Source organism: Colossoma macropomum, unplaced genomic scaffold (assembly GCF_904425465.1).
Source record: "Colossoma macropomum unplaced genomic scaffold, Colossoma_macropomum, whole genome shotgun sequence".
Classification (NCBI taxonomy): Eukaryota; Metazoa; Chordata; class Actinopteri; order Characiformes; family Serrasalmidae; genus Colossoma; species Colossoma macropomum.
Window position 1 is genome coordinate 41,931,402 of NW_023494787.1, and position 25,936 is coordinate 41,957,337.

General features: G+C 39.8%; 1 protein-coding gene across 1 annotated transcript; it reads right to left on the reverse strand.

The window, feature by feature from the left end:
* Window positions 1–14,597: 14,597 nt before the first annotated feature.
* On the reverse strand, window positions 14,598–21,208 carry LOC118805125 (tumor necrosis factor ligand superfamily member 14-like). Its single transcript, XM_036565735.1, has 4 exons — window positions 20,992–21,208; window positions 19,332–19,377; window positions 15,385–15,483; window positions 14,598–15,184 (listed from the first exon to the last, which is right to left on the reverse strand). Exons 1-4 carry the CDS (start codon window positions 21,151–21,153, stop codon window positions 14,781–14,783), a joined length of 711 nt encoding a protein of 236 aa, XP_036421628.1. The 5' UTR covers window positions 21,154–21,208; the 3' UTR covers window positions 14,598–14,780.
* Between the last annotated feature and the right edge of the window lie 4,728 nt (window positions 21,209–25,936).

Sequence of the window (25,936 nt, forward strand, 5' to 3'; positions counted from 1 at the left end):
TGTAATAAGAGGCCAACTCTAAAAAGCTGTTCAGTTTTTCTGCTCAGTGGGAGTGGGTCACTCACGTATGACATGCACCTAGATCTCTCTAACACCAGTACCTTTTTTGCCTATGCGGCATCCAAGAAATGTCAGATCTTTGCTCAGGAATTTGCACTTCCCAAGGTTTAATTTCAGCCCTTCTTCCCTAATTCTCTCTGGTACTTTGCGCAAAGCTGTCACAGTAGAGTCGAATGAGTTTCCATGCACATGTATGCCATCCAAGAAGACTAGACACTACTGTTGCAGAACACCCTCCAGCAGCATGTCGCTGGCGCATTACTAAGTATGGTAGCAAAGGCCTAAAATGCCATAGCCCCCTACCTGTGCAGAACTCTGTCTTGGGTCTAGTTTCAGGGAACAGCAGGACCTGCCTATACCTCCTTCTCAAGTCTAAAATGGAAAACCAGGAGGATCCAGTCACATGAGTATTTTCTTTGTGACCTCAAAGAGACTCTTATAATCTATCCAGAAGAGCCACTCACTACTGGTGACACCCAGGTGCTCTCTGATGGCTCTAAGATGCTTGCACACAGCATCCTATTTAAAGCCTTGTCTGCAAGGTGTCAAAGGCATTGTGGCTGCTGCTGTATTGGTTTAGCATTCCCTCTGTTGATGTTCCCCCACATTAAATGCAAACAATTCTGAAACTGTACCAAGATCTACCACAGCATTGGTATGCCACGCCCATCCATCCAGCACACCATAAGTCTTTGGGAGAGCATAATCTTCCCCAGGGGCTTAGGAATTGGTTCTACCATGGTCACCTGTGCTTCGCAGCAGCTTGATGCTTTCTTTCACCATATTCAAAGGAGCATACTCTTTCCTCAGGCCCAGTTCTTGCAGCAACTTCTCGTTCTCTACCGGCCTCACCTCCCTCCTCTGCCTCCAAGCCCCTCCAGTGTTCCCCACCTGGTGCCGCAACAGATTCCTGCAAAGGCTTCATCATCACCACATGACACTCACTGTGGCACTCTCTAGGTCCACTTGGCACCTGTGGTTTCACAAAGTCCAGGCCCAGAATGCACATCTTGCATCTCATCAATTCATTTGACATGAACCCCACCACAGCTGCTATTTGTTCGCTGTCTGTGCTGTTCTTTTTGGCTAGGGCTGCATTCATCTGGAACATGCAGGATGTGGAGGTAGGGGCCTACAGTGTCCCATTCACTGCGACCCTGGGAAGTTTCCCGCTGACTTCAACCCCCATGGACGAGTCCTAGCCAGATGTCCCAGCCAGCCAGTTGTCCAGTACTGACAGCCCCTTGCCACTGTCTGTGTGGCTGCAGGTCAATCTTCAGATCATTTCCATCATCTCTTCCACCTCCGCTGGCTTCAGTGACTCACAGCTCTGACTACAGGACTGGTAACATCCATGCACTGTGAAGCTGCTGACAACATCATTTCTCTCTCCAGTGCCAAATCCAGGGCTTCAGGGAAATCGCATGGGAGGGCCAGCTCTATGTGGATGAGCAGCATAGTTGGAGGCCATGCTGAACTGGTCTTGAGCTGTATCACCAAAGTCATTATAGGAAAGTTCGTTCACTCTGTGGTGGGAGATTAGGAGAGACCAGTGTGTATTTTATGTCTGAAAACTCAGCCTGATGACAGTATGCGACCCAGCAAATTAAGAAGACAGACTTGTCCCGAATGCTTGAGTCTGCACCCAGGACTGATTCTGGGCTCATTTGGGGGAGGAACTCGATATCACTGGTTTCCTTCACACACAAGAATGCCATCCAACTGTGGATTTATTGTGCAATTCCATACATCAGTTCTGTGCATCCAGGTTTGCAAAAAGGTAAGCAAACACTTCATCCATTTGCTGCTTTTTAATACTGGATATATGTTATTTTATTATTGGGTTATTGGATATAAACACCTAAGTGGCAAAAAACAACACTTGTTATCCACAACAAACCTTTGCCTGCCATCATGAAACCTGAAAAGGTAAGTAACACAATTACATTTTCAATTAAATATATCTCTAAACCTCCAAACCTGAGAAAATGATTGTCCCATAGTTCAGCAAACACACTCTGGATCATTAGTGTTTAAAGCAACTGAAAGACGTGTTAATATAAGATACAGTCCTGTGTGAAAGTCAGAAACCACTCTTTATTTATTTCCAGTCAAAACAGCCAGTGAGTACAAGTTATTCATTTTTCAGGCAATAGCTCTGAAGAGTTTACCAAAAACAGATTATTATATATGTATAAAATTATTTAAAAAAAGAATCAAATTAAAAATAGGAATAAAACAAAGAAGAATCAAACAAAGAAGCTGCTGGTGTTCTCAGAACAACCAAAAATGACAGAAAAAGATGAGAACATGAGAACACCGCCCTCAGATTCACACAGATCTGATACATGTCAGTTTTGTGGTTGACAAATTTAAGGGGGAATTTCACAGATTTGTTTAAAATGTCTTCATTGGGAGTCAGGGGTCATGTTGTCTACAACACAATTATAGCCATTTTATTTACTATCAAAATCCACCAGTGAACCTCTTAGTGCAGAGGATGTAAATAATACATAATACAGTAATACATACTCTGGCTATAAACACTTGGAAACACTTAGCTGTTAAGTATGTATTTTCTTGGTCAGCCAAATTGTGTCCTCTGTTGAGGATAAGTGGATAAGTGAAACTTATTTATTGTCAAACATACCGAATCTACAGTGCTGTGCAAAAGTCAGAGACCCCTTTCCATTTACTCTATTTAGTGCACATTACGTACAAGTAATTTAAGGAGATATTCCTGAGGAGATTAGATATAAGATAAGCTACTTGCATAAGGACGGGAAAGGAAAATAAATAGAAAAAACAGGAGACCTCAGACCTTCATCACTAAGTTTGGGATTACTTGGACCGTGGGAAGCGGAAATGAGGTTTCTCAGAAAAAAAAAAGCAAGGCTACTGAAAAGAATGGACACTGTAATAAAGGCACAGAGTGAACACTTTTGGATTGTTCAAAATAAATGTGCTAAAAATTATACCATAAAACACTTGGAACGTTTAAATAGGAGGATCTTTAAATTTGCAAATCTATTTTTAAAGAATCTCCACATAATACAACAGTTCTATATCAATGTGCCAAAGATTTTCCTAGAATCTCATGTCCAAGCCAAGAATTATTTGTTTTAAGAGTGGAGATCCCCACATTTGGGCTATTAGATACTTAAAACTGAAAAATGTAAAGGACACTTTTCCATTAAAAAGTCTTTACTCAACAGTAAAAGGTATATAACTTTTCTACACTCATCTAAATCATGTTCAGATGATCATGCAATCATGTGGCCTTCCAAGCCAGTTATTTACAAGTGTCAAGCTAAATATTGTCACATCACTTAATGCATTTTTATATGTCCAACAGCAAGTAAGCTCATCATGCCCTGCACTATTCGGGTTTAATAAGTAAAGGAAATTCTGGCTACACCATGAACATGCCAAAGTAGTTATGTGCCAGAGAAAACAAGTGAACTGTGCCACTTCTCACCACAACAAAAACAGCATCACCTTTGTAAAGGTGGAACACACCACCAAGGTAGCTGTTTTGAACGTAGCCTACTTTTTTGGGTGTTTCGGAGTCGTCTCCAATGTTGTAGTTATGTAGAAGCTCTAAATTATGTCCCGAGTAGCTCAGCCTGGTCACCATCACCAAGTGGTCAAAAAAAACCATCATCTGCATCAAAGCAGAGTTTGGAGTAGATGTAGTAAAAGCCCTCTTTCTCAACCACCAGTTTTTTATCTTTGTACTCCAGCTCACGAAGGCTAAGTTCCCAGATAGCTTTCCACAACATGACGCCGTCTGCACCGGGATGTTCACCGCCAGCTTTACCATGAACAGCAACAATGACAAAGAAAAAATAAGTAGTATGAGAACTTAAACTGTACACAAACTGCAGTCTCTGCCTCCTCTGAGTTGTGTGAACAGATGGTAACACAGCTCTACAGTAAAGCGTTACTGAACAGATTATGGTGTTGTGCTGTGAAGACAGTAGGTATCAGACAATCTTACCTCCCAGGGGTGCTAGAGGCTTCTTACATGGAGGCCGTGTTGTCTTTTGAGGGATTGTAGAGGCTTCCATGATACAAAAAGAAGAGGTATCTGTATTCCATTACAGTTACAGGAAAAAAGACAGTTATCAGAACAGGTACATTATAAAAACAGAGTGATCTCCAGCAAGAGGGGCGGGGGGGGCGGGGGGGGTCCTGCTGAGTCCCCCTCTCAGCAGCAGTTCACGTTGTTTTATTCAGCCGATCTATAGAAATGTTATAAGTATTTATTGTTATTGTCAGAACTGAGATCTGCAGCGTTTTCCTGAAGATTTCTGAATCAGGCGTTTACCCTGATCTTCCACACTGACAGACTCTACTACTGCTGAGAGCTGATTAGGGAGTATCCACAAACTATGATCATCAAATTCCGAGCACAATACACCAATATGACACCTTATGAGTCATTACAGCCTTTTAGCAGATAGAACACACATGAGGGCAGTTAAGAGTTTTTTAGAATGACCTCTATTTATGATTATTGTTGATGAGGGATCTCACAATAAGATTTCTACCACATTGATCTTTTGACTTTGGCATGAAAAACAACAGATTTTTAACAAATAAGACAAATAAGGAAAAGTCCCAGGACAGCAGTATAGTTTTTAACAATATAGCTTTTGATCCAATGTACTGGATCATTCTACAATGATTACTTGCTCCCCTGTGTTTTAGTCTTAGAACTTTTAGTCACAGAGTACCATTTTTTTTCCTGTTAAAATCACTGTTTGTTTCTTGGGGTTGTAAAGCTTGATTTCTGAACTTCAAGCTTTGAGCATATATGTCTAAACTCAACTTATACTGTTATACAAGCTTGTCATTTTTATGTTTTAAATATTTCCATATATTATTCCACTTAGGTTCACATATGTCCAAAATATGTTGCAAATACAAATAGAGTTAAATCGAACAAAACCTAAAAAAAGATTATTACTCATTTTCACTCATTCTGATATAAATGTTTTACTCATTTTGTCAGTTTTTGCTTTCATTTTTTTCAATTTGCTGATTTTGCTAATATATTTTTGCTTCTGAGTTTTGGCACTTTTTAACAGGGGCCGGGTCTTGGAAGAGGGCGTTCACCTGCACTCTCTATTGGTCAACTGATTTGGAGTGACAGGTTTTCTGAACATGTTTCCACTCAGCATGAACCGCCCCCAGCATGGCGGAACACGTTGTACTGAGTGCTGCTATGAGTGCAGTGTTTTACTGGCATTCCTTTTAAATTATTAATGTCACACATGTTTATGGGTCCCTTGTCAACTGTAGGTAAAACGATATAACTTATATATAAATATGTTTTTTGAAGAACAAAGTTGTTTATGAATGGACAAAGCTGCACCACCTTTCAAGTTTGTAATTGCTAGAACTAACTAGCCTAGCAGTGTCCTCTAGGGATAACTAGGCTAGTCAAGCTGAAAATGGGACTAAATTGCTCAAATATCTAAGGTCAGTTCACTGTATTAATGTGAAGACAGTGATTTGGAGTGACAGCATCTTGTAAACTAGCATACTGAGATAGGAAGCCTGTTTCAGTGACCAACACAGGCATTCTGTGGGTAGAAAGAGAACAGCCTTCATAACCCCCAGAAATTACCGCCAACCATGATGAGTTGACTTGATTCCTCTTGTAGTGATTAAACATTACTGTCTATCAACTATCTCATGGCAGCAGTAAGTCGTAGCTGGCAGTAATCAGAGGTATTTTCAACTCTTTACTGTGTTTAGGTCAGTGTTGCATTATTTCTCTCGACCCCACAGCACCACAGATTCATCGATTTAATGACCCAACTCACCTGATTCAGCTTATGAAGGGCTCAAAAATCAGTTGATGAGCTGGATCAGGTGTTTTTGAAACCGTGTGGGTAGGTCTCCAGAAGCAGGGCTAATAAACCCTGATTTAAACAGCTGCAAAGCTCGCTTAGTAGGCTTTTCAGCATTTAGCCCTAGTCCTAGCCAAAACAAAGCTGCAAACAGCTACGTTTACCTAATATACTTCAATTTCCAGTTTAACACAGGACCCTGAGCGAGTGTTACATCAACAAATATGACAAACATTTTTCGTAAGTTTGGACACGTCAATCCTCTCTAGCAGCAACGTTACTACTCTCAGTATGCAGCAGGCATGACTACATGTTCAGAAGACCTGTCACTCCAAATCAGTTCACCAATAGACAGTGCAAGTGAGTGCCCTCTTCTAAGACCCACCGCTTTTTAAAAAGTGCCAAAAGTCAGAAGCAAAAGAAAAATTTCAGAAGCTAAATCTGTATCTCCATCTGTATCTCCACACTGCCATCTGTATCTCCACACTGCAGCACATCAGATTCTTCAAATCTTTGGCATTATTACTCATACTACAGTACATTTATGGCAACTAGGCATTTTTCTTATAGTAATGACTTATTAAAGGTTAAGTTGCACTGATGTAAAACAGAAATAAAGCCCATTCCCACTTTTAAAGCCTCTATACCTCAGGAAGTAATGAAAATACAGACTAAACTACTTTTTGCTGGGCTCAGTGATGTTATTTCCTGAAACTATAAAGCTAATCTGACAAGGTCAGTCTGGTGATGGACACGTCTATTATAATCATTAAAATTTGAAAGGACTGTTAAAGAGTAAAAAATAAAAACATAGCAAGATAACATCATCTGCAGAGAGTGTTCCCTACCTTCTGTTGGATCAGTTCGTAGAAAATCCTTATGTAAAGAAGCTCCTAAGACACAGTACACAAGTGTGTTACAGCACAAAGGATTGTTATTGTAACTCTGCTGAAAGAGTGAAAATTGTGGAAGAATGTTCAAGAAAATAAAAATGAGCAAAATACAAATAAGGCGTCACACTTTGGAGCTCTGTCCAAGAGTGTCCATCTACTGCAGTTTAACAGGTATTCATATATGAAAGTGTTGTAGGCACAATTTTAAGATTTACAATTATGTTGAAGCATCAACATATAATGTTAAAATATTCAGTATTTACATAAATATTATAGTTCTCATTCTTTTTGGGAGACTTGCTTTAAGTTTTTAAAGAAATCCACAGGGATATTTTTCCACAACTCCAAAGTTCACTCTTAGATGTTGGTTGAATTTAGGCAGATAAGTTGTGTTTGGGTAGTTGCTTATGAGAATGTTAGTGTCTCTATGAAGAGTAACATAATGTTGGTGACACCTTTGGGAACAGCTTTTGTTAGGAGGACACAGCTGTAACTCGTTTGTTTTAAAAATGTAAGCATTGGAGTTGCAATATATGCACAAAAGTAAAGGGGAGATACTGAATGATATCAGTATCAGATGTATCTCTCGCTTAAAGATGGATAACTTGTACTTATTGGCTGTTTTGGATGGAAAATAGTACACAAAATGAATGTCTCTGACTTTTGCTGACGGTATGTACATGCAGAAAATGTGGGGCAGGTACAAAATAGACTTATTCTGACGATGTCGTCTGAGTCCTGAGGTTGCAGAGAGGAAACTGCAGCTCATAGGGGGGGCCTCAAGGAAAAGGAAGAGTCTGACCAAACTAAAGATAACGTGGTTTTTCTGAGCGACATCATGGGACGCTGATTATTATCTCTCCAAAAAAGGCCTGTTCTATAATGCACACATAAATAAACGTTCAACGCTTATCAGCAATCCTTTTGGTTCATCTTTTCTATGTGAAGCTTTCTGATATAGCAATTTTGCAAAAAATCAGGACGTTTCATACTTTTTTCAGAATTTTTATTAGGTAGCTAAAATGGAGAAAACCAGAGTTTGATTGCTACAAATCAGAAAGCCATGCAAGATGAGATGCTGCTTTGATATGGTAACAAATAAGACAGTTGCTGAAAAAGAGAGCTGGAAAGGTGGATTCACAAGAACTTCTAAAAGAGTGATAGCCTGTTTTGGACTTACTGAGCTGTGCTTGGTCATGTAGAGGTGGTACATCAAGCAAGCCTCCACAACTATGCCAAACAAAGCAATGGAGACCAGTACGAAGAGGATGGTCTGGATGATTCTGTTTCTCCGGCTGTCCACCATGACTCTCGAGGGATTCTTATTACCTGTACTAGTCATGTTTACGAGGTCCTGTCCTTCAAACCCTGAAGCAGAGGTGACATCAGATCCTCCAGCCGAGAAGATGCAGAGTAATAGCCAAGTAGACGACGTAGCAATGCGCATGCATGCACACACACACACCTACGCTGTATGAAACCATTAGTACTCCCAGTCACCAAAGTGGGTGGAGAGTTGGAGACAAGGTTCTTCATCCAAGTGGAGGCATGTAAATACAAATATTCTTTAAAAAATCCCAGAGAAAAGCCCAGTCCAGGACAAAGAAAGTTGTATATTTTAAGAATTTACAGAAAGCCAAAAAAAAATTGCCCTCTTTCTTATTCATATGCTTGAATTCAATGAGTTGCAGTAAGAACTGAGGAAATGCTCTAAAAGATGTGAAGGAGGAAAGACGTGCTCATACACACTTCCTTCTATTATTGTCTTTACAGGTGTTTTATCATTGAATTCATAATACAGCGGAATGTAGTTATGCTAAACCATCAGTGATAGTGTGCACGACTCATGAGCCTCTTGAATGGGATTTTGCAAAGCAAAGCTTTAATGTTCCTGGTAAACAGCACAACCCATGGCAGCCACCATAATATGCTGATCACCAGGAAAAAAACATCATATCGTCATATTAGCCAAAGAAAAACATTCATGCCCATTATTGTTGATTTTTACTTTTCTGCATCATTTAAATTCAGCACCTTCCCTTTATATTGCGTGAATATTAATAAATAAAAATAATAAAAAGAACAAATAGAAATGCTCAATAATCACTTTTAATTAAACCTTTTTTACATTAACTTACATTGAAAGTAAAGAACGTTTTTGCCCTCTCCTGTAAAGTTACTATTTTAGAGATACTTCTGTTTCTTTGGATGGCAACTATATGCTGTGTTTTGAATGCAGCTAAACCAGCACCAGACCAGCATAAGCCAGCTAGTTGGGTTGGGTTTTATCAACTGCACATACACTATATGGATAAAAGTATTGGGATACCTAGACATTACACCTACAGGAGCTTTTATGACATCCCATTCTAAATCCATAGGCATTAATATGGAGTTGTTCCCCCCTTTGCTATAATGGCTTCCACATTCTGGGAAGCTTTCTACAAGATTTTGAAGTGTGTCTGTGGGAATTTGTGCCCATTCATCCAGAAAAGCATTTGTGAAGTCAGACAGTGATGCGCTCCCGGCGCAGTTTTTGTGCTGATGTTGATGCCAGGGTAGGTTTGGAAGCAGTTATTGATCAGCAGAACGTTGGCGATTTTTATGCACTATGCTCTTCAGCACTCGGCAACCCGCCCTGTAACTTTATGTGGTCTGACACTTCATGGCTGAGTTGCTGTGGTTCCTAAATGCTTCCACTTTTCAATAATACCACACACAGTTGATATTTAGGAGGGAAGAAGTGTCACAAACTGACTTGCTGCAACAGTGGCATCCTATTACAGCACCACACTCTAATTCAGTGAGATCTTTAGAACGAGGTGTGTCCCAATACTTTTGTTTCTAGTGTATTTCTCAATATACGTGTAGACATTGTGGAGTTTCTCTCTGTGAAGTTTCCGTTTGCTGGTGAAAACACTGCAAACACAAGGTGGCTGATATTTCTTAGCTCAGAAGGCCGTGCTTCTGCAGTCTGAACTAAGCAAAGCCTCGACAAGCAGGGCTATAACTTAAGAATCTGTATGAATTCATGATCCCCTGACCAAAAATGACAACTGTAATCTGATATATTCCAAATTTGTCCACCAGTGTTGCATTTTGATCACATGGTAACAGTTTATTTAAAAGCTACCTATATAGCGTATAGCATAGTGTATATGTATAGCATAAGTACTATACAGCATCTTTAGAAAGAAATATTTGAGTTCTTAGTAACATCTTATGTCAGTATAAATACAAATATAACAAACCTAAACCAGGAACATGCAACAACAACATCAAATATCAAACAATGCTGGCTGGGGAACAAAGGAAACACAGTGGTATAACTACTAACACAGGAACACCTGAGACAAATGAGAGGGCGGGGCTAGGAGACAAGGAACAGGTGAAGACAGGGTAGGACAGGGGAGGAGCTAACGTAATACATGGTAGCACATGGCAAGGGAAACAAAGGCACGTGGCAAATGTAAACAAACACACAAGGTGCTGGGAAACAAGAAAACAAAGGAAGAAACGTAAAAAGACAGGGAGACAAAGAAAGACAGGAAGTTACATTAGACCAATGTGTGTATAAATATGAGTTATGAGTTCTGTCTAATTAATGTAATTGTACCAAAAAGGTAAACACTGAATAATCACTGTTATCTCCAGTGCTACACGTTTCTTGGCAAAATCATTATGATTTTGCTGCCTTGGACATCAATAACGGAATAAATTCCTTTGGAGGGGTCCTTATAGAAAAATGGTGCCTCCCAAAACACTGACTCATTAACCAGCTCTAGACGGCTGAACTTTCATGCTGCATATGTTATGTGTCATGACATCACATTGTGTGCCATGTCAAATATTTTTGTTTCTATTTAACTAAATGATTTAGGTCATTTTTAAAACGAATAGAACAGTCTAATCTAAAGTAGTGGGCATACTGTGAGTAGCCTAGCCCAGCCTAGCCTAGCTAGCACACAGCAAAAGAAAACACTTAGCTGATAGGACAGCTTATATCTGTGAAACATGTAATGACACTGATAGAACATCTGGTGATACTCATCAAACCCTTCGTATATGTAGAACACCTGCTGGTACTAGTAGAACACCTTGTAGGCATTTGTAAAACACCTAGTAGTACTTGTAGAACACTTCATATTTTTAGAACGTCTAGTGGTCCTGGTGGAACACCTCATATAAAAGCTTCTAAAAGCTCAGCTAGCTCAGAGACCTTCCCAGAACTGTCTTTCACTCAGAAATACATCTCAGTACAGAAGGAGTGTGTGTTATGATTTCTGATACATGGATACGTAGACCTCAGTGCAGATTTTGAAAATGTATTTGAAAAACAAATGCAGTGACCCACTACTGGCTTGTGACCAAGGGTTTCTGCAGCAACAGGCAGGTTCTGTCATTCCATCAGAGAAAAATGTCTAAAAAGGCTGATTTAGTAGATTTGTCATGATGGCTTTTCATTTTACAATGGCGCTCCTTCAGCCTTTGCATGGTTTTCCTTCTGATGCCATCGTCTGAGAAGAACCTGGACACTGAATTCACTTTACTTCTACCTGCTGGCCGAACTGAGTGCTGCTGCTGTTCGTCCATCTTCCTTGCACTCTTTTTTTTACCAGATTTCCCTCAGGGTAATAATTCTACTCTCTCCTCTGCTAAGTGAAACAGGTACGTTACAAAATGCCCCTCACGTGGCACCAGGAGCGAATAGCTTCCACACACGTGATGGACCACACCAGAGTTTGATGGAAGTGAACCCCAGACCACCGATTTCAGGAGGACCGGAGATCTGTTTTTTGGACCACTCCCAGGCTCAAAAACAGCTTTAACACTTGACCAAATGTACCAAACTCACAGAGCAAGTGGTCCTGGGTCTAGTGTGAAAATGCTCTTAGAGATATTACACCCTAGTCACATCAATAAACAACACAAGCAATCTAGTGACAAATGTCACAAGAAGTGCTTTGATGAAGTAGAAGTTGCTTTTTTGCACAAGAGAAATGACTGAAATAAAGATGAACAGAATGTTCATGATCTTGATGTTACTTCAGCAAAGTTAAACTTGGCCCTGCAGAGCTTTCTGTTCATCAGACCTCTCTCTCATCTTGGATACCAGTCTAAATTATTCATAGAAAGCCTCTCAGTTCCTTTTACCAGAGCATTTTGGAGTCTCAATGCTTACCGCTAGACGAGGCTCCTAGGCGCTGCAATCTGTGTTTACATTTCCACCGGGATTTCCAGCTGATGTCACAGAAGCCAGGAACAGCGCGTAATAGTGGCTCTTTCACCACCACTGCCCTCACACTGCACTCACAGGCGGTACCACTCCCCCTCCCACCTCGCCGGCAGTTACGACGCTCTTGAGGATACATAACTGCCTTCATCCTCCTCTATTTTCACACAAACAGAGCGCTCACTTCCCTCTGTCAGAGCTATGTAACTTAGCTTAGCTGCTGGTGGCCGAATCATCAGAATGCCTCCACTGGCAACTTCTGAACACCAGTTGTAGCGTTCATTGCTTTAAAAAGAGACACAGCTTTTACACAAGTATGGTGCTTTATTTTATTATTCTGCTTCTTTGGTATCCAAGCATGATTGCATCACCTTTTTAAGATGTTGTTATGAAAATTTCATAATGTTCCTAACCTTAAATTGCCCTCTTGCAACTTTTTTTGAACGTGTTGCAGGCATCAATTTCAGAATGAGCGCTTGTTAAAAAAAAAACAATTAAGTATTTTTACTGTTTTTGTTCAAATACAGGGCAAAGAAGATTCATTGCAGATCACTGCTGTTTTGATTTGCAATTTAACAGCCCGTCTGTACCTCTCTGCCCTGAATAGGGCTTAAAGAAATGTGTTTTAAGCCAAAACCTGATCTAAGGAAAACACCTGCACACATAAACAGTGGCAACAATGATTAAAAACAATTCAGTTTTTCTGTCAGGAAGGCCTGGATAAATTACCAGTACAGTTAGATGCAAAAGTTTAAGTACCCCTGGTCATATTGCATGCTTTGATAACAGATCATCTAATGTAAATAAAACAAGTCACTTATTAAAAATGTGGTACCACATGTGAAAAAAGTGTCAGCGCTTGTGTGGTTTTGCACACTTTGTATGTGGGAAAATAAAACATAAATTAATATTTGTGTCGTAATTTTGCACAGGCCACATTCTATGTTCAGTTTTTTCCCCAGTGTGTTAAATTCAGCAAATAAACAGTAATCGTGCATTAAAATGTGCAAAGGCGTGTTCTCTGTAGAGGATGTGTTTAAGGGGGAGCTTCACTGATTTTGCAAAATTACTCAATACATCAATGGTTTAGAAGTAAACAAAATAATTCAGAGTAGTTTGGTGTGAAATGTGCCTTTCTAGAGAAATTTACAGAGTCAAAATTGTTCACCATTATAGTACGAGGAACCAGCTGTTGTTATGTCTACACTACTAATATCACCATTTTATCTGCAATTCAAAATGACCAGTGAACTTACATGAGTCTTGTAAGTTTTTCTATGTCATGCTGATAATGATAAAATAGGGCTAAATTCAAAAATATATGTTTTCTTTGGGTTCTGTTTTTTCCTTACAACACCTTGCATGTACCCCTCTACCATGCACGCATTTTGTGTTGTTTGGTGAGGCGGGCCTGCTTCACACAGTGTCAACAGAACTCAAAGCTTATGTGAATATTCATCAGAGGAGCTGTGATAAATCACGGATACACGTTGCTGGTTAATTGTTCAGAATGGTGATGAACTGCACTGTACCGAGATACAAAAATAAATGGAGTAAATATAGTTCAGTGCATTTTTTTGGTTGCTGTCACAAATACCAGAAGTCCTGAAGTTGAGGCTAATGGTTTTGAAGCTACACGCAAATACCGAAGTCAACAAAGAGTTCTCAAGACCAGTGAAAAAAAATGCAAGCGGATTTCTTCAAATGCCGGCTGCAAAAGAAAACTGCTGTTCCCTGTTGTATTTTACACCATAGAAACTGGAATCACGGTAAGAAACGTATGTAAGTGAAGTAATTAAGTCGTCTTTAGCCACCATGCATATATCACTGCATATTTCTTTAAAAAACTGAGAGCAAGACTCCTGAAAGGAACTGTAGCTGAAATAAACATAAACAGTGGACACAAAAAGTACTGAAAAAATAATAAATGTTTATATTATATTAAGTTGTTGAGACATGCAGTTTTCTGTTAAATATGTCTTCTTCTGTTTTCCTGATACAGAAAATGTCCAGCTTGACTGAAAATGAAGTAAATGATGGGCGGTCTCTGACTTTTGCGCAGTACTGTATGTGTGTAAAATTCATTAAGAGTTTGATTAAATTAGAAAGGCTTACATTGCCATGACACAGAGACGCTGTTCTCTCTGAAAAGTCCCCCGTGGTTTGGGACAACCTTCTGTATCTTCTGCTTTGTTGGCACAGAAGTGAACCGTGTATACTTTACATCAAAGTTTTCAAGTTTTGAAAGTTTTCAAGAGTCCAAAGTGACTCCAAGTTATTGTGTGGAACTGAGAAATCAGTGACAATGGTTGGCCATTGGGGTAAAACGGGCTCTTTGGGGTAATGCCTTAAAACACATGGTACATTTAAATAGGTGGATCTTTAAAGAACTATTTTTAAAGTTATTTTTAAAGAATCTCCACATAATGTAAAGGTTCTATATCAATGTGCCAAAGATTTTCCTAAAAACCTTGAATACTTTAAAAGACAGTTTAGTAGTAGAAAGTCTTTACTCTTAAGTAAAAATTACATACTTTTTCTACACTCATCTAAATTTTTTTTTGCTAAATCATGTTCAGATGATCATGCAATCATGTGGCCTTCCAAGCCAGTTATATACAAGTGGCAAGCTAAATATCATCACATCACTTAATGTGTTTTTAATACGTCTAACAACGAATAAGTTCATCATGTCCTGCAGTATTTGAGTTTAATAAGTAAAGGGAATCCTGGCTACACCATGAACATGCCAAAATAGTTATCTGCAGCAGTTTGCAGGCGAACTGTGCCACTTTTCACCACAACAAAAACAGCATCACCTTTGAGAAGGTGGAACATACCACCAAGGTAGCTGTTTTGAACGGAGCCTACTTTTTTGAGTGGTTTGGAGTGGTCTCCATGGTAGCGGTTACGTAGAAGCTCAAGAGGAGATGGGGTCTTGTAGCTCGGCCTGGTCATCACCATCAAGTGATGAAAGGAAACTTCATCTGCATCAAAGCAGAGTTTGGAGTAGATGTAGTAATAGCCCTCTTTCTCAACCACCAGCTTATTTTCTTTGTACTCCAGCTCATGAAGTTCAAGGTCCACTTTATCGTTCCACCGCATGACTCCATCTGCACCGGGACGTTCAACATAAGCTTCACCATAAACAAAAACAATGACGAAGAAAAAATACATAGAATTAGACTTTGAGCTTGAACTGTACACAAACTGCATTCTCGGCCTTCTCTGAGTTGTGTGAATGGATGGTAACACAGCTCAGCAGTAAAGTGTTACTGAACAGATAATGGTGTTGTGCTGTGAAGACTGCTCTGAAGTAGATGTTAGACATCCATACCTCTCAGGTGTGCTAAAGGCTTGAAAGCCTTAAATGGAGGTGCTCTTGTCTTCTTTGAAGGGACTGTAGAGGCTTCCATGATACAAAAAGAAGAGGTATCTGTATTCCATTACAGTTACAGAAAAAAGACAGTAATCAGAACAGGTACATTATAAAAATAGAGTGTAAACCAGCAGGATTACATTCAAATGCATACTCGCTGTCTTTCTCTGAAATTGGCCATTTTAATGATAAATATGTCGTATGAGTTGTCATGGCCGTAACTAGCTATGAGGACACCGAGGTCAGGAGTTTCAGAAGGATTTTTTTTTCACTTTTCTCTATTCACTCATTGATTAAATGTAACAACGTCATTATGATAATACCTTAGTCTACTGAGGGGCACAGCCACGGTCCCACCCAAATGGGGACAGAATTTTTATTATGTGTCATTTTTCATGATAATGAAATTTTATGTATTTTCTGTGAGCGCTGTCACTGTATTATGGCCAATCAAAATCTGACAAGCTCCGCCTTTTCCTTAACCCTCCAAACACTGCTTTGCAACCATTGCTATCTGCAGTTGCTTCAGTAATTAGCGCCCGTGATGCTCATGACTAGTGTTAGGGCTGTTTCTGAAGGGTTTTAAGAGAATCAGTGTGGAAAAAAGCAACAAAACTACCCAAATAGCTGTGAATCGTTCCCAACTGACATCAGAAAAGTGGCTTGGCCCTAAACTGAACTGCCCACTCTGTTCATCTCTGTGTGTGAGACACTACACACACACAGCACTTAGTCCCAGAGCAACTTTGACTTCTTGACATGTTCCAATATTCAGCACACATGCTATAGGCTAACATAAGTTCACTGATAACCAGCATATTGATGGTATAGTATTATGTAGCTAACATTAAGAAATCAGAAGGTACACAGTATTTTGTCTCATTAACCGTATGAGTAGCTGCCTTTCCTGTTAGCTGGGGTTTAACCCAGACAGCCTTTTATAACGTATGTTTAATGTGTGCTTTTCCAGTAATCAGTGGGGACAGAGATGCAAAAGAGACAAGCACAGACAGACAGACAGACAGACAGATAGATAGATAGATAGATAGATAGATAGATAGATAGATAGATAGATAGATAGATAGATAGGTAAATAAAATAAAATCAATTTGAAACTGCTAGTGTAGGTTTCAAAAACTATTTTAGCTGAAAGTAAACATAGAAATAAATCGTTAAATGGTTAATTAAATAAACTTAAACAGGGCATCTGCAATAGCAGTTTATGGAAGAATGGAGGGATGGGTAAGGAACAAATGAAAGGGAAAGATGTGTAACAGTTATGGATGGGTAAAAAAAAACAATGATTTGGCAGCAGTAAGTCATAGCTGTGTTTATCAGAAGTATTTTCAATGTTACTGTGTTTAGGTCAGTGCTGCATTATTTCTCTCGACCCCACAGCACCACAGATTCATCGCTTTCCTGACCCAACACACTGATTCAGCTTATGAAGGGCTCAATTACCAATTTATGAGCTGGATCAGGTGTTTTGATGTAAGGAATGTTTGAAACTGTGTGGAGCTGTAGATCTCCAGAAGCAGAGCTAACAAGCCCTGATTTAAACAGCTGCAAAACTTGCTTAGTAGGATCTTTAGCGGACACTGCTAAGCTAGGTAGCACTAGCAAAACAAAGCTGCGCAGCTACGTTTACCTAATATACTTCAATTTCCAATTTTACATAGGGTGACACGGGACCCTGAGCGAGTGTTACATCAACAGATATGACAAACATTATTCAGAAGGTTGGACAGGTCAGCGCAATTCTCTCTGGCAATAATGTTACAACTCTCAGTACGAAGCACTCTGCCGTGTTCGAGGCAGATCATGGCTCACTGAGTGGGTGTGGAAAAAAAATGAAAGCAAAACGTGTAATACATTCATGTCGGAATGAAAGAAAAAGAGTAGTAATCTTTTTGAAAAGTTAAGTTTGATTTAACTCTCATTATTTGTATTTACAATATATTTGGGACAATTTGATACTTAATATTTTGCTTGTGGATTTTATCATTTTATTTGAAACTTTTGGCCCAAAATGAACTATGGGTTATGGTTACATTTTAACAGGTAATCAGTAATCTGTAACAGAATACATTTTTAAAGGAACCGTTTCTGAGATATAGAGCCTTTAAAATTGAGTATTTAATATTGGTCCTAAAACATGTGCTTTGAAAAAGACTTTTATGGTAGGTGCATATAATTTTAAGGGATTACTCTTTGCTCTAATAACAATAATAATAATAATAATAATAATAATAACAATAATAATAATAATAATAATAATAATAATAATAATAATAATTTTATTTATATAGCACTTTTCATGCACATAGTTATAGAAAAGATCATTAGTACATAATTAGAATCAGAAGAAAATGAAAAAGATTAAATTATAAGATAAACACCACGAGACATTCAGTTTTAGTTAAATGCTAATTTAAAGAGATACGTTTTTAGGTGCTTCTCAAAAGTGAGCACTGAGCTTGACTGTCTAATAAAAGGTGGAATTGAGTTCCACAGTTTAGAAGCATAATAACTGAAAGAGGCCTCTCCATGTTTTCTGTATTTTACAGAGGGTATCTGTAGAAGGCCACTATCTGCAGATCTTAGATTGCGTGCCGGAACACAAACAGACAGACACTCTGTGATGTAAGCAGGTGCCAGGTTGTTTTGAGCTTTAAAGACTAGTAGCAGAATCTTGAAATCTATCCTGAATGATAAAGGCAGCCAGTGCAGTTCTTTCAAAACGGGAGTGATGTGATCTCTCTTTTTAGTTTTTGTTAGGATGCACGCTGCTGCATTTTGTACGAGTTGTAAGGGATGTGTAGTTTTCTTAGGAAGTCCAGCAAAAAGAGCATTACAGTAGTCAAGTTTATACTGTGTTTAAACAGAAGATTTAGAGGTGAATGTTTGCTGTTTTATGGCTTGAAGAAAAATAGATTCAAATTTTCAAATCTCCACACTGCAGCATATAAGACCCTTCAAATCTTGGGCATTATTACTCATACTACAGTACACTTATGGCAACTAGGCATTTGTCTTATAGTAATAACAGGTAATGACGCACTAGTTTTAATTTTTTAATATGTATAAATGATAGGGTACTCTTATTTTGATATCAAATGTCTTGTAAAGGATGTGAAGCTCTCGCAGCAGGGTCACGGGCGCTGGCACGAATGCTAGGAAAAACTGGGAACTTGAGAAGTGAGGTGGAAGGGAAAAATTGAGCCTCGAGGTAGTGCTAGCTAGTGTGAGTTAGGCTTTATGCTGTTGTGGAAGCTGAAACAGTTTGGTTATGATTGTCTAGACTCATATACACGTGAAATGCTGCATTGTTGACGTTGTTTTGTGGCATATTATGCAGGTTAAGCATAAGTTTGTGTATGGATAAGTAGGATTTGCTCCTAACCTATATGTATAGTTCTTAACTCACTTATCGCATATGAGCTGAGAGACTGCGTGAGCAAGCTAACATATAGCCTTGTCTCCTTATTACGGTATCAAATGTTCATATTCTCATTTTTACTGGAGAGATTGAACTGTATTTTGTTTTCTTCATGAAAATGTTTTTCTGTTTTTTGTTTTCCATCGCTCTGACGATGTGTTTACGATATCATACGGCATTAAAATCTTCATAAATCATCAGTCGGCTTTACTACTTTCTGGCTAGGTGGCTACATTGTCCACTTTTAAAGCCTCTATATCTCAGGAAGTAATGAAAATACAAACTAAACTCTTGTAAACTTTTTGCTGGGCTCAGTGATGTTATTTCCTGAAACTATAAAGCTAATCTGACAAGGTCAGTCTGGTGATGGACACGTCTATTATAATCATTAAAATTTGAAAGGACTGTTAAAGAGTAAAAATAAAAACATAGCAAGATAACATCATCTGCAGAGAGTGTTCCCTACCTTCTGTTGGATCGGTTCGTAGAAAATCCTTATCGTAAAGAAGCTCCTAAGACACAAATCAAATCAAATCAAATCAAATTTATTTGTATAGCGCTTTTTACAACTGATGTTGTCACAAAGCAGCTTCACAGAAATCCGTTTAGAACAAAGTTTCAACGTGAACTGTAAATCCTCCAGGTGAGCAAGCCAGGGGCGACAGTGGCAAGGAAAAACTCCCTCAGAGCTGAGGAAGAAACCTTGGGAGGAACCAAGGCTCACATGGGGGGACCCATCCTCCTCTGGTCAAACTACGTACAAAATTATTATTCTACTAATATTAATAGTACACAGTACAGAAGTGTGTTACAGCACAAAGGATTGTTATTGTAACTCTGCTGAAAGAGTGAAAATTGTGGAAGAATGTTCAAGAAAATGAAAATGAGCAAAATACAAATAAGGCGTCACACTTTGGAGCTCTGTCCAAGAGTGTCCATCTACTGCAGTTTAACAGGTATTCATATATGAAGGTGTTGCAGGCACAATTTTAAGATTTACAATTACGCTGAAGCATCAACATATAATGTAAAATATTCAATATTGATCTATTACACCTTTAATTCTCTTTAAGAGACTTGCCTTCAGTTTATTAAAGAAATCTGCAGGGATGTTTTTCCACAACTCCAAAGCTCAGCCCTAGATATTCATTGAATTTAAGCAGATAAGTTGTGTTTGGGTTGTTGCTTATGAGAATGTTAGTGTCTCTATGAAGAGTAACATAATGTTGGGGACACCTTTTGGGAACAGCTTTTGTTAGGAGGACACACCTGTAACTGGTAGGTTTTAAGAATGTAAGCATTAGAGTTGCAATATGTGCATAAAAATAAAGGGTAGATACTGAATGATTTTATATTATACTGAAGGGTTTGAGGCTCTGTTAAATATATCTCTCGCTAAAAAATGGATAACTTGTACTTTATAGGCATTTTGGCTGGTCTCTGACTTTTGCGCAGTACATGCAAAAACAGTATGTACATTCAGTAAATGTGGTGCAGATGCGAAATAGACTTATTCTAACCAGGTCATCTGACCCCTGTATATGACCGAAAAGCCCTCAGCATGTAAGATGAGTTTCATCAGCTCTGGGTTAGTCACTCTTTGCACTTGTACATGTTTCAGAGAGGAAACTGCAGTGTCTGACCAAACCTAAAGATAACCATGTCTTTCTGAACCACATAATGGAAGGCTGATGATTATCTCTCCAAAAAAGCAGAGACATGGCCTGTTCTATAATGCACATATAAATAAACGGTTATATGAAGTTCATGCCATACATTTCCAATTAATCAGTTAGAATAGGGTCATGTACAGTATTTGTTACTAACCTAAAATCTTAATTATTTAATGTTGATGTTTATCAACAATCCTTTTGGTTCATCTTTTCTATGTGAAGCTTTCTGACATAGCAATTTTGCAAAAAATCTAAACGTTTAGAACTTTTTATTTAAGAATTTTTATTAGGCAGCTAAAATGGAGAGAACCAAAGTTTGAGTGCTGCAAATCAGAAACTCCATGCAAGATGCTAATCTGATATATAAACAAATTAGACAGTTGCTGAAAAAGAGAGCTGGAAAGGTGGATTCAAAAGAACTTCAAAAAGAGTGATAGCCTGTTTTGGACTTACTGAGCTGTGCTTGGTCGTGTAGAGGTGGTAGATGAAGCAAGTCTCCACAACTATGCCAAACAGAGCAATGGAGACCAGTACATAGAGGATGGTCTGGATCATTCTGTTTTTCCAGCTGTCCACCATGACTCTCGAGGGATTCTCATTACCTGTACTAGCCATGTTCACGAGGTCCTGTCCTTCAAACCCTGAAGCAGAGGTGACAGCAGGTCCTCCAGCAGAGAAGATGCAGAGCAATAGCCAAGTAGACGGCGTAGCAATGCGCATGCATACTCCCAGTCACCAAAGTGGGTGGAGAGTTGGAGACAAGGTTCTTCATCCAAGTGGCAGCATGTAAATACAAATATTCTTTAAAAAATCCCAGAGATAAGCCCAGTCCAGGACAAAGAAAGTTGTATATTTTAAGAATTTACAGAAAGCCAAAAAAAACTTTGCCCTCTTTCTCATTCATATGCTTGAATTCAATGAGTTGCAGTAAGAACTGAGGAAATGCTCTAAAAGATGTGAAGGAGGAAAGACGTGCTCATACACACTTCCTTCTATTATTGTCTTTACAGGTGTTTTATCATTGAATTCATAATACAGCTGAATGTAGTTATGCTAAACCATCAGTGATAGTGTGCACGACTCATGAGCCTCTTGAATGGGATTTTGCATAGCAAAGCTTTAATGTTCCTGGTAAACAGCACAACCCATGGCAGCCACCATAATATGCTGATCACCAGGAAAAAACATCATATCGTCATATTAGCCAAAGAAAAACATTCATGCCCATTATTGTTGATTTTTACTTTTCTGCATCATTTAAATTCAGCACCTTCCCTTTATATTGTGTGAATATTAATAAATAAAAATAATAAAAAGAACAAATAGAAATGCTCAATAATCACTTTTAATTAAACCTTTTTACAAAAACTTAACGTTTTTGCCCTCTCCTGTAAAGTTACTATTTTAGAGATACTTCTGTTTCTTTGGATGGCAACTATATGCTATGTTTTGAATGCAGCTAAACCAGCACCAGACCAGCATAAACCAGCTGGTTGAGTTGGGTTTTATCAACTGCACATACACTATATGGACAAAAGTATTGGGACACTTACACATTACACCTACAGGAGATTTATGACATCCCATTCTAAATCCATAAGCATTAATATGGTGTTGGACCCCCTATGCAGTTATAACATCTTCCATATTCTGGGAAGATTTTTACAAGATTTTGAAGTGTGTCTGTGGGAATTTGTGCCCATTCATCCAGAAGAGCGTTTGTGAGGTCAGACACTGATGTTGGACGAGAGGGCCTGGCTCACAGTCAAAGTTCTAGTTCATCCCAAAGGTGGTTGATGGGGTTGAGGTCAGGGCTCTGTGTTTTAACACACCAAACTCACCCAGCTATGCCTTTATGGACCTTGCTTTGTGCACTGGGGCTCAGTCATGCTGGAACAGAAAAGGTTCTTTCCCAAACTGTTCCCCCCAAAAAAATATAATTGTCCAAAATGTCTTGTTCTCCTGAAGTATTAAGATTTCCCTTCACTGGAGCTAAGGGGTCTAGGCCAAACCCTGAAAAACAACACCATAGCATTATCCCTCCTCCACCAAACTTTACAGCTGGCACAAAGCAGTCAGGCAGGTAACGTTCTCCTGGCATTCGCCAGACCCAGACTCATCCATCCGACTGTCAGATAGAGAAGTGTGATTCGTCTCTCCACAGAATACGTTTCCACTATTCCAGAGTCCAGTGGAGCCGTGCTTTACACCACTCCATTAGACACTTGTACTTGGTGATGTAAGGCTTGCACGCAGCTGCTCAGCCATGGAAACCCATGCCGTGAAGCTCCCAGCGCAGTTTTTGTGCTGATGTTGATGCCAGGGTAGGTTTGGAACTCTGCAGTTATTGATCAGCAGAACGTTGGCGATTTTTATGCACTATGCTCTTCAGCACTCGGCGACCCACTCTGTAACTTTACGTGGTCTGACCCTTCATGGCTGAGTTGCTGTGGTTCCTAAATGTTTCCACTTTTCAATAATACCACACACAGTTGATATTTAGGAGGGAAGAAGTGTCACAAACTGACTTGCTGCAACAGTGGCATCCTATTACAGTACCACACTCTAATTCAGTGAGATCTTTAGAATGACCCATTCTTTCACAGATGTCTGTACAGGCAGACTGCAAGGCTTGGTGCTTGAATTTATACACCAGTGGCAATAAGTCTGAATGAAACACCTGAATTCAGTGATTTGGAGGTGTGTCCTAGTACTTTTGTTTATAGTGTATTTCTCAATATACTTCTCTCTGTGAAGTTCCTGTCTGTTGGTTAAAACACTGTTAACACAAGGTGGCTGATATTTCTTAGCTCATAAGATACTACAGCCATGCTTCTGCAGTCTGAACTAGGTAAAGCCTCGACAAGCAGGGCTATAACTCAAGAATCTGTATGAATTCATGCGACTAGGGATAACTCATAGTGTAGAATATATGTATAGCACCATAGTACCATACACCATAGTACCATACAGCATCTTTGAAAAGAAATATTTGAGTGCTTAGTAACATCTTATGTCAGTATTCACATTGTGACATGAGAGGTTTCATGAAGTAAATAACATTGTATTGGTGTAAAGGCCCTCATACTGAAGTGATAGCCATTGTTTCCATTTATAACACTGCATGTATCATCATGTATCAACTGTAAGTATCATTCTCAACAACTTATAGCAGTTCTGTGTACGATAACTTCAAGACACATTAAGATAAAAAAGATACATTTGCCAGCTTTAGATGGCTGAAATTTCATGCAGCATATATGTTTCGTGTCTTGACATCACATCGTATGACATGTCAAATATTTTTGTTTCTATTTAGGTCATTTTTAAGACTAGTAGAACAGTGGTGTAGTCTAATCTAAAGTAGTGGGTATACTGTGAGCTAGCACACAGCAAAATAAAACACTCAGCTTATATTTGTAGCACATATAACTGATAGAACATCTAGTGATACTTGTCAAACACCTCGTAGCTATTTGTAGAACACTTAGTGATATTTACAAACACGTTGCATTTGTAAAACACCTAGCGGTACTGGTAGAACACCTCATGCAGTCCTGGAGCCAGTGGGCATACTCTGATCCTGCTACTTCTGGCAGTGTGTCTGGGGAGTGACCAAAAGCCAGTTTAGCAAGGAACCTGATTTCCCTCCCCTGTATTAGTATGGCCAGGGTGCACAAGGCTGAATCTTTGACTGCAGAGCATGCCATGGGGACCAGGGGCAAGTGCTTGTCCCAGTCATGCTGTTGTGTAGATGTTAGGATAGCTAGCTGTTCTGCTAGGGTGCAGTTAAACCTCTCCACCAACCCATCACTATGGGGATGGAGAGGGGTGGTGCAGGCCTTCATGATTCCTAGTTGCTCACACATGATGGAAAGCATTTTGATTCAAAGTTACACCCTTGGTCACCATGAATGGATGGAGGGTTCCCAAACCGACTGAAAATCCCCTCAACGCAGGCTTCAGCGATGGTCTCTGCTTCCTGATCCAGGCCTCTGGCCATTTTGTGAAATACTACATCGACTCCTATTTGAGACTGCCCTTGAGGTCCTTTGCATACTGTACACAGGTCACACCTCCTGCAGAAGTCCTCTATGTCCCACCTCACCCGTCCCCAGCAGAAACTCTGTCAGAGTCGCTGACCCTGACAAGATCCTTCAGAGCAATGCATGGCCTTTAAAACTACCTACTGCAGACCCCTGAGAATGACAACCTGCCATCTTCTTGCTCTTGTCACTGGCTTCAACCAGGCCCACTGTAGGACATCATCCACTAACCACAGTGTCAACTTTGGCCCACAGTCCTTTTGTGAATGGGGACAGTGGGGCCACTAACCCACCACATTACTAGCTGTAGGTCAGGGTCCTGCATCTGCTGTTCAGCCTATTTGTCACTGTCCACCTCCTGCAGTGCTGCACAACTTTTTGGCACTTGGAGTACTTGCATGCACCAGGACAGTGCATCAGCATTACCATTCTGCTTGCCTGCGGGGCCTCAAAAGCTGACTGACAGTCCTCTGACCAATTGAATTCTTGTCCTGTCTGGAGCAACCTGTACAAGGGGGCAGCAGTCCAAGGAACGTCAGTTCTTTGTTCAGGAATCTGCACTTCCCAGGGTATAATTTCAACCCTGCCACTCTGATTCTCTCCAGTGCTTTGCACATAGCAGTATCAGCAGAGTCAAATGAGTTTCCATGCACCTGTATGTCATCCAAGAAGACTAGGCAGTACTGTAGGAACCCTACAAAGAACAAAAGCAAAGGCCTCAAAATACCATAGCCCCCTACCTGTCCAGAATGCTGTCTTGGGGACACCTGTCTGTACCTGCTTCTCAAATCTAAAAATGAAAACTTGCATCTGCATCTTTTCCAAAGTTTTGTCTACAAGGCATCGAAGGCATTGTGGCTGCTGCTGTGCTGGTGTAGCATCCCCTGTGTTGATGCTGTGTGGCACTAGGTGAGTCTGCCCCAGCTCTCCCTCATGAAATGCAAAGCAGTTCTGAAACTCCACTAAGATCTACCAAAGCATCTCCTGCTGCTGTTCGTCCATCTTCCTTGCACTCTTTTTTTACCAGATTTCCCTCAGGGTTATCATTCTACTCTCTCCTCTGCTAAGTGGGGCCTGGTTCAGGTGTCACTATGATCCCAGGAAGTTTCCTGCTGACTTCACCCCCAACAAACAAGTCCTTGCCAGATGTCCCAGGCAGACATGCCCAGTAATGGCAGCCCCTTGCCACTGTCCGTGTGATATGGCCAACCTTCGGATCAGTTCTATCATCTCCTCCACCCGCACTGGCTTTTGTAATACACTTCACAGTTCTGACTGCAGAACCAGTAACATCTGTGCACACCAAGCTGCTGACCACATAATTTCTCTCTCCAGCACCAAATTTAGGGCCA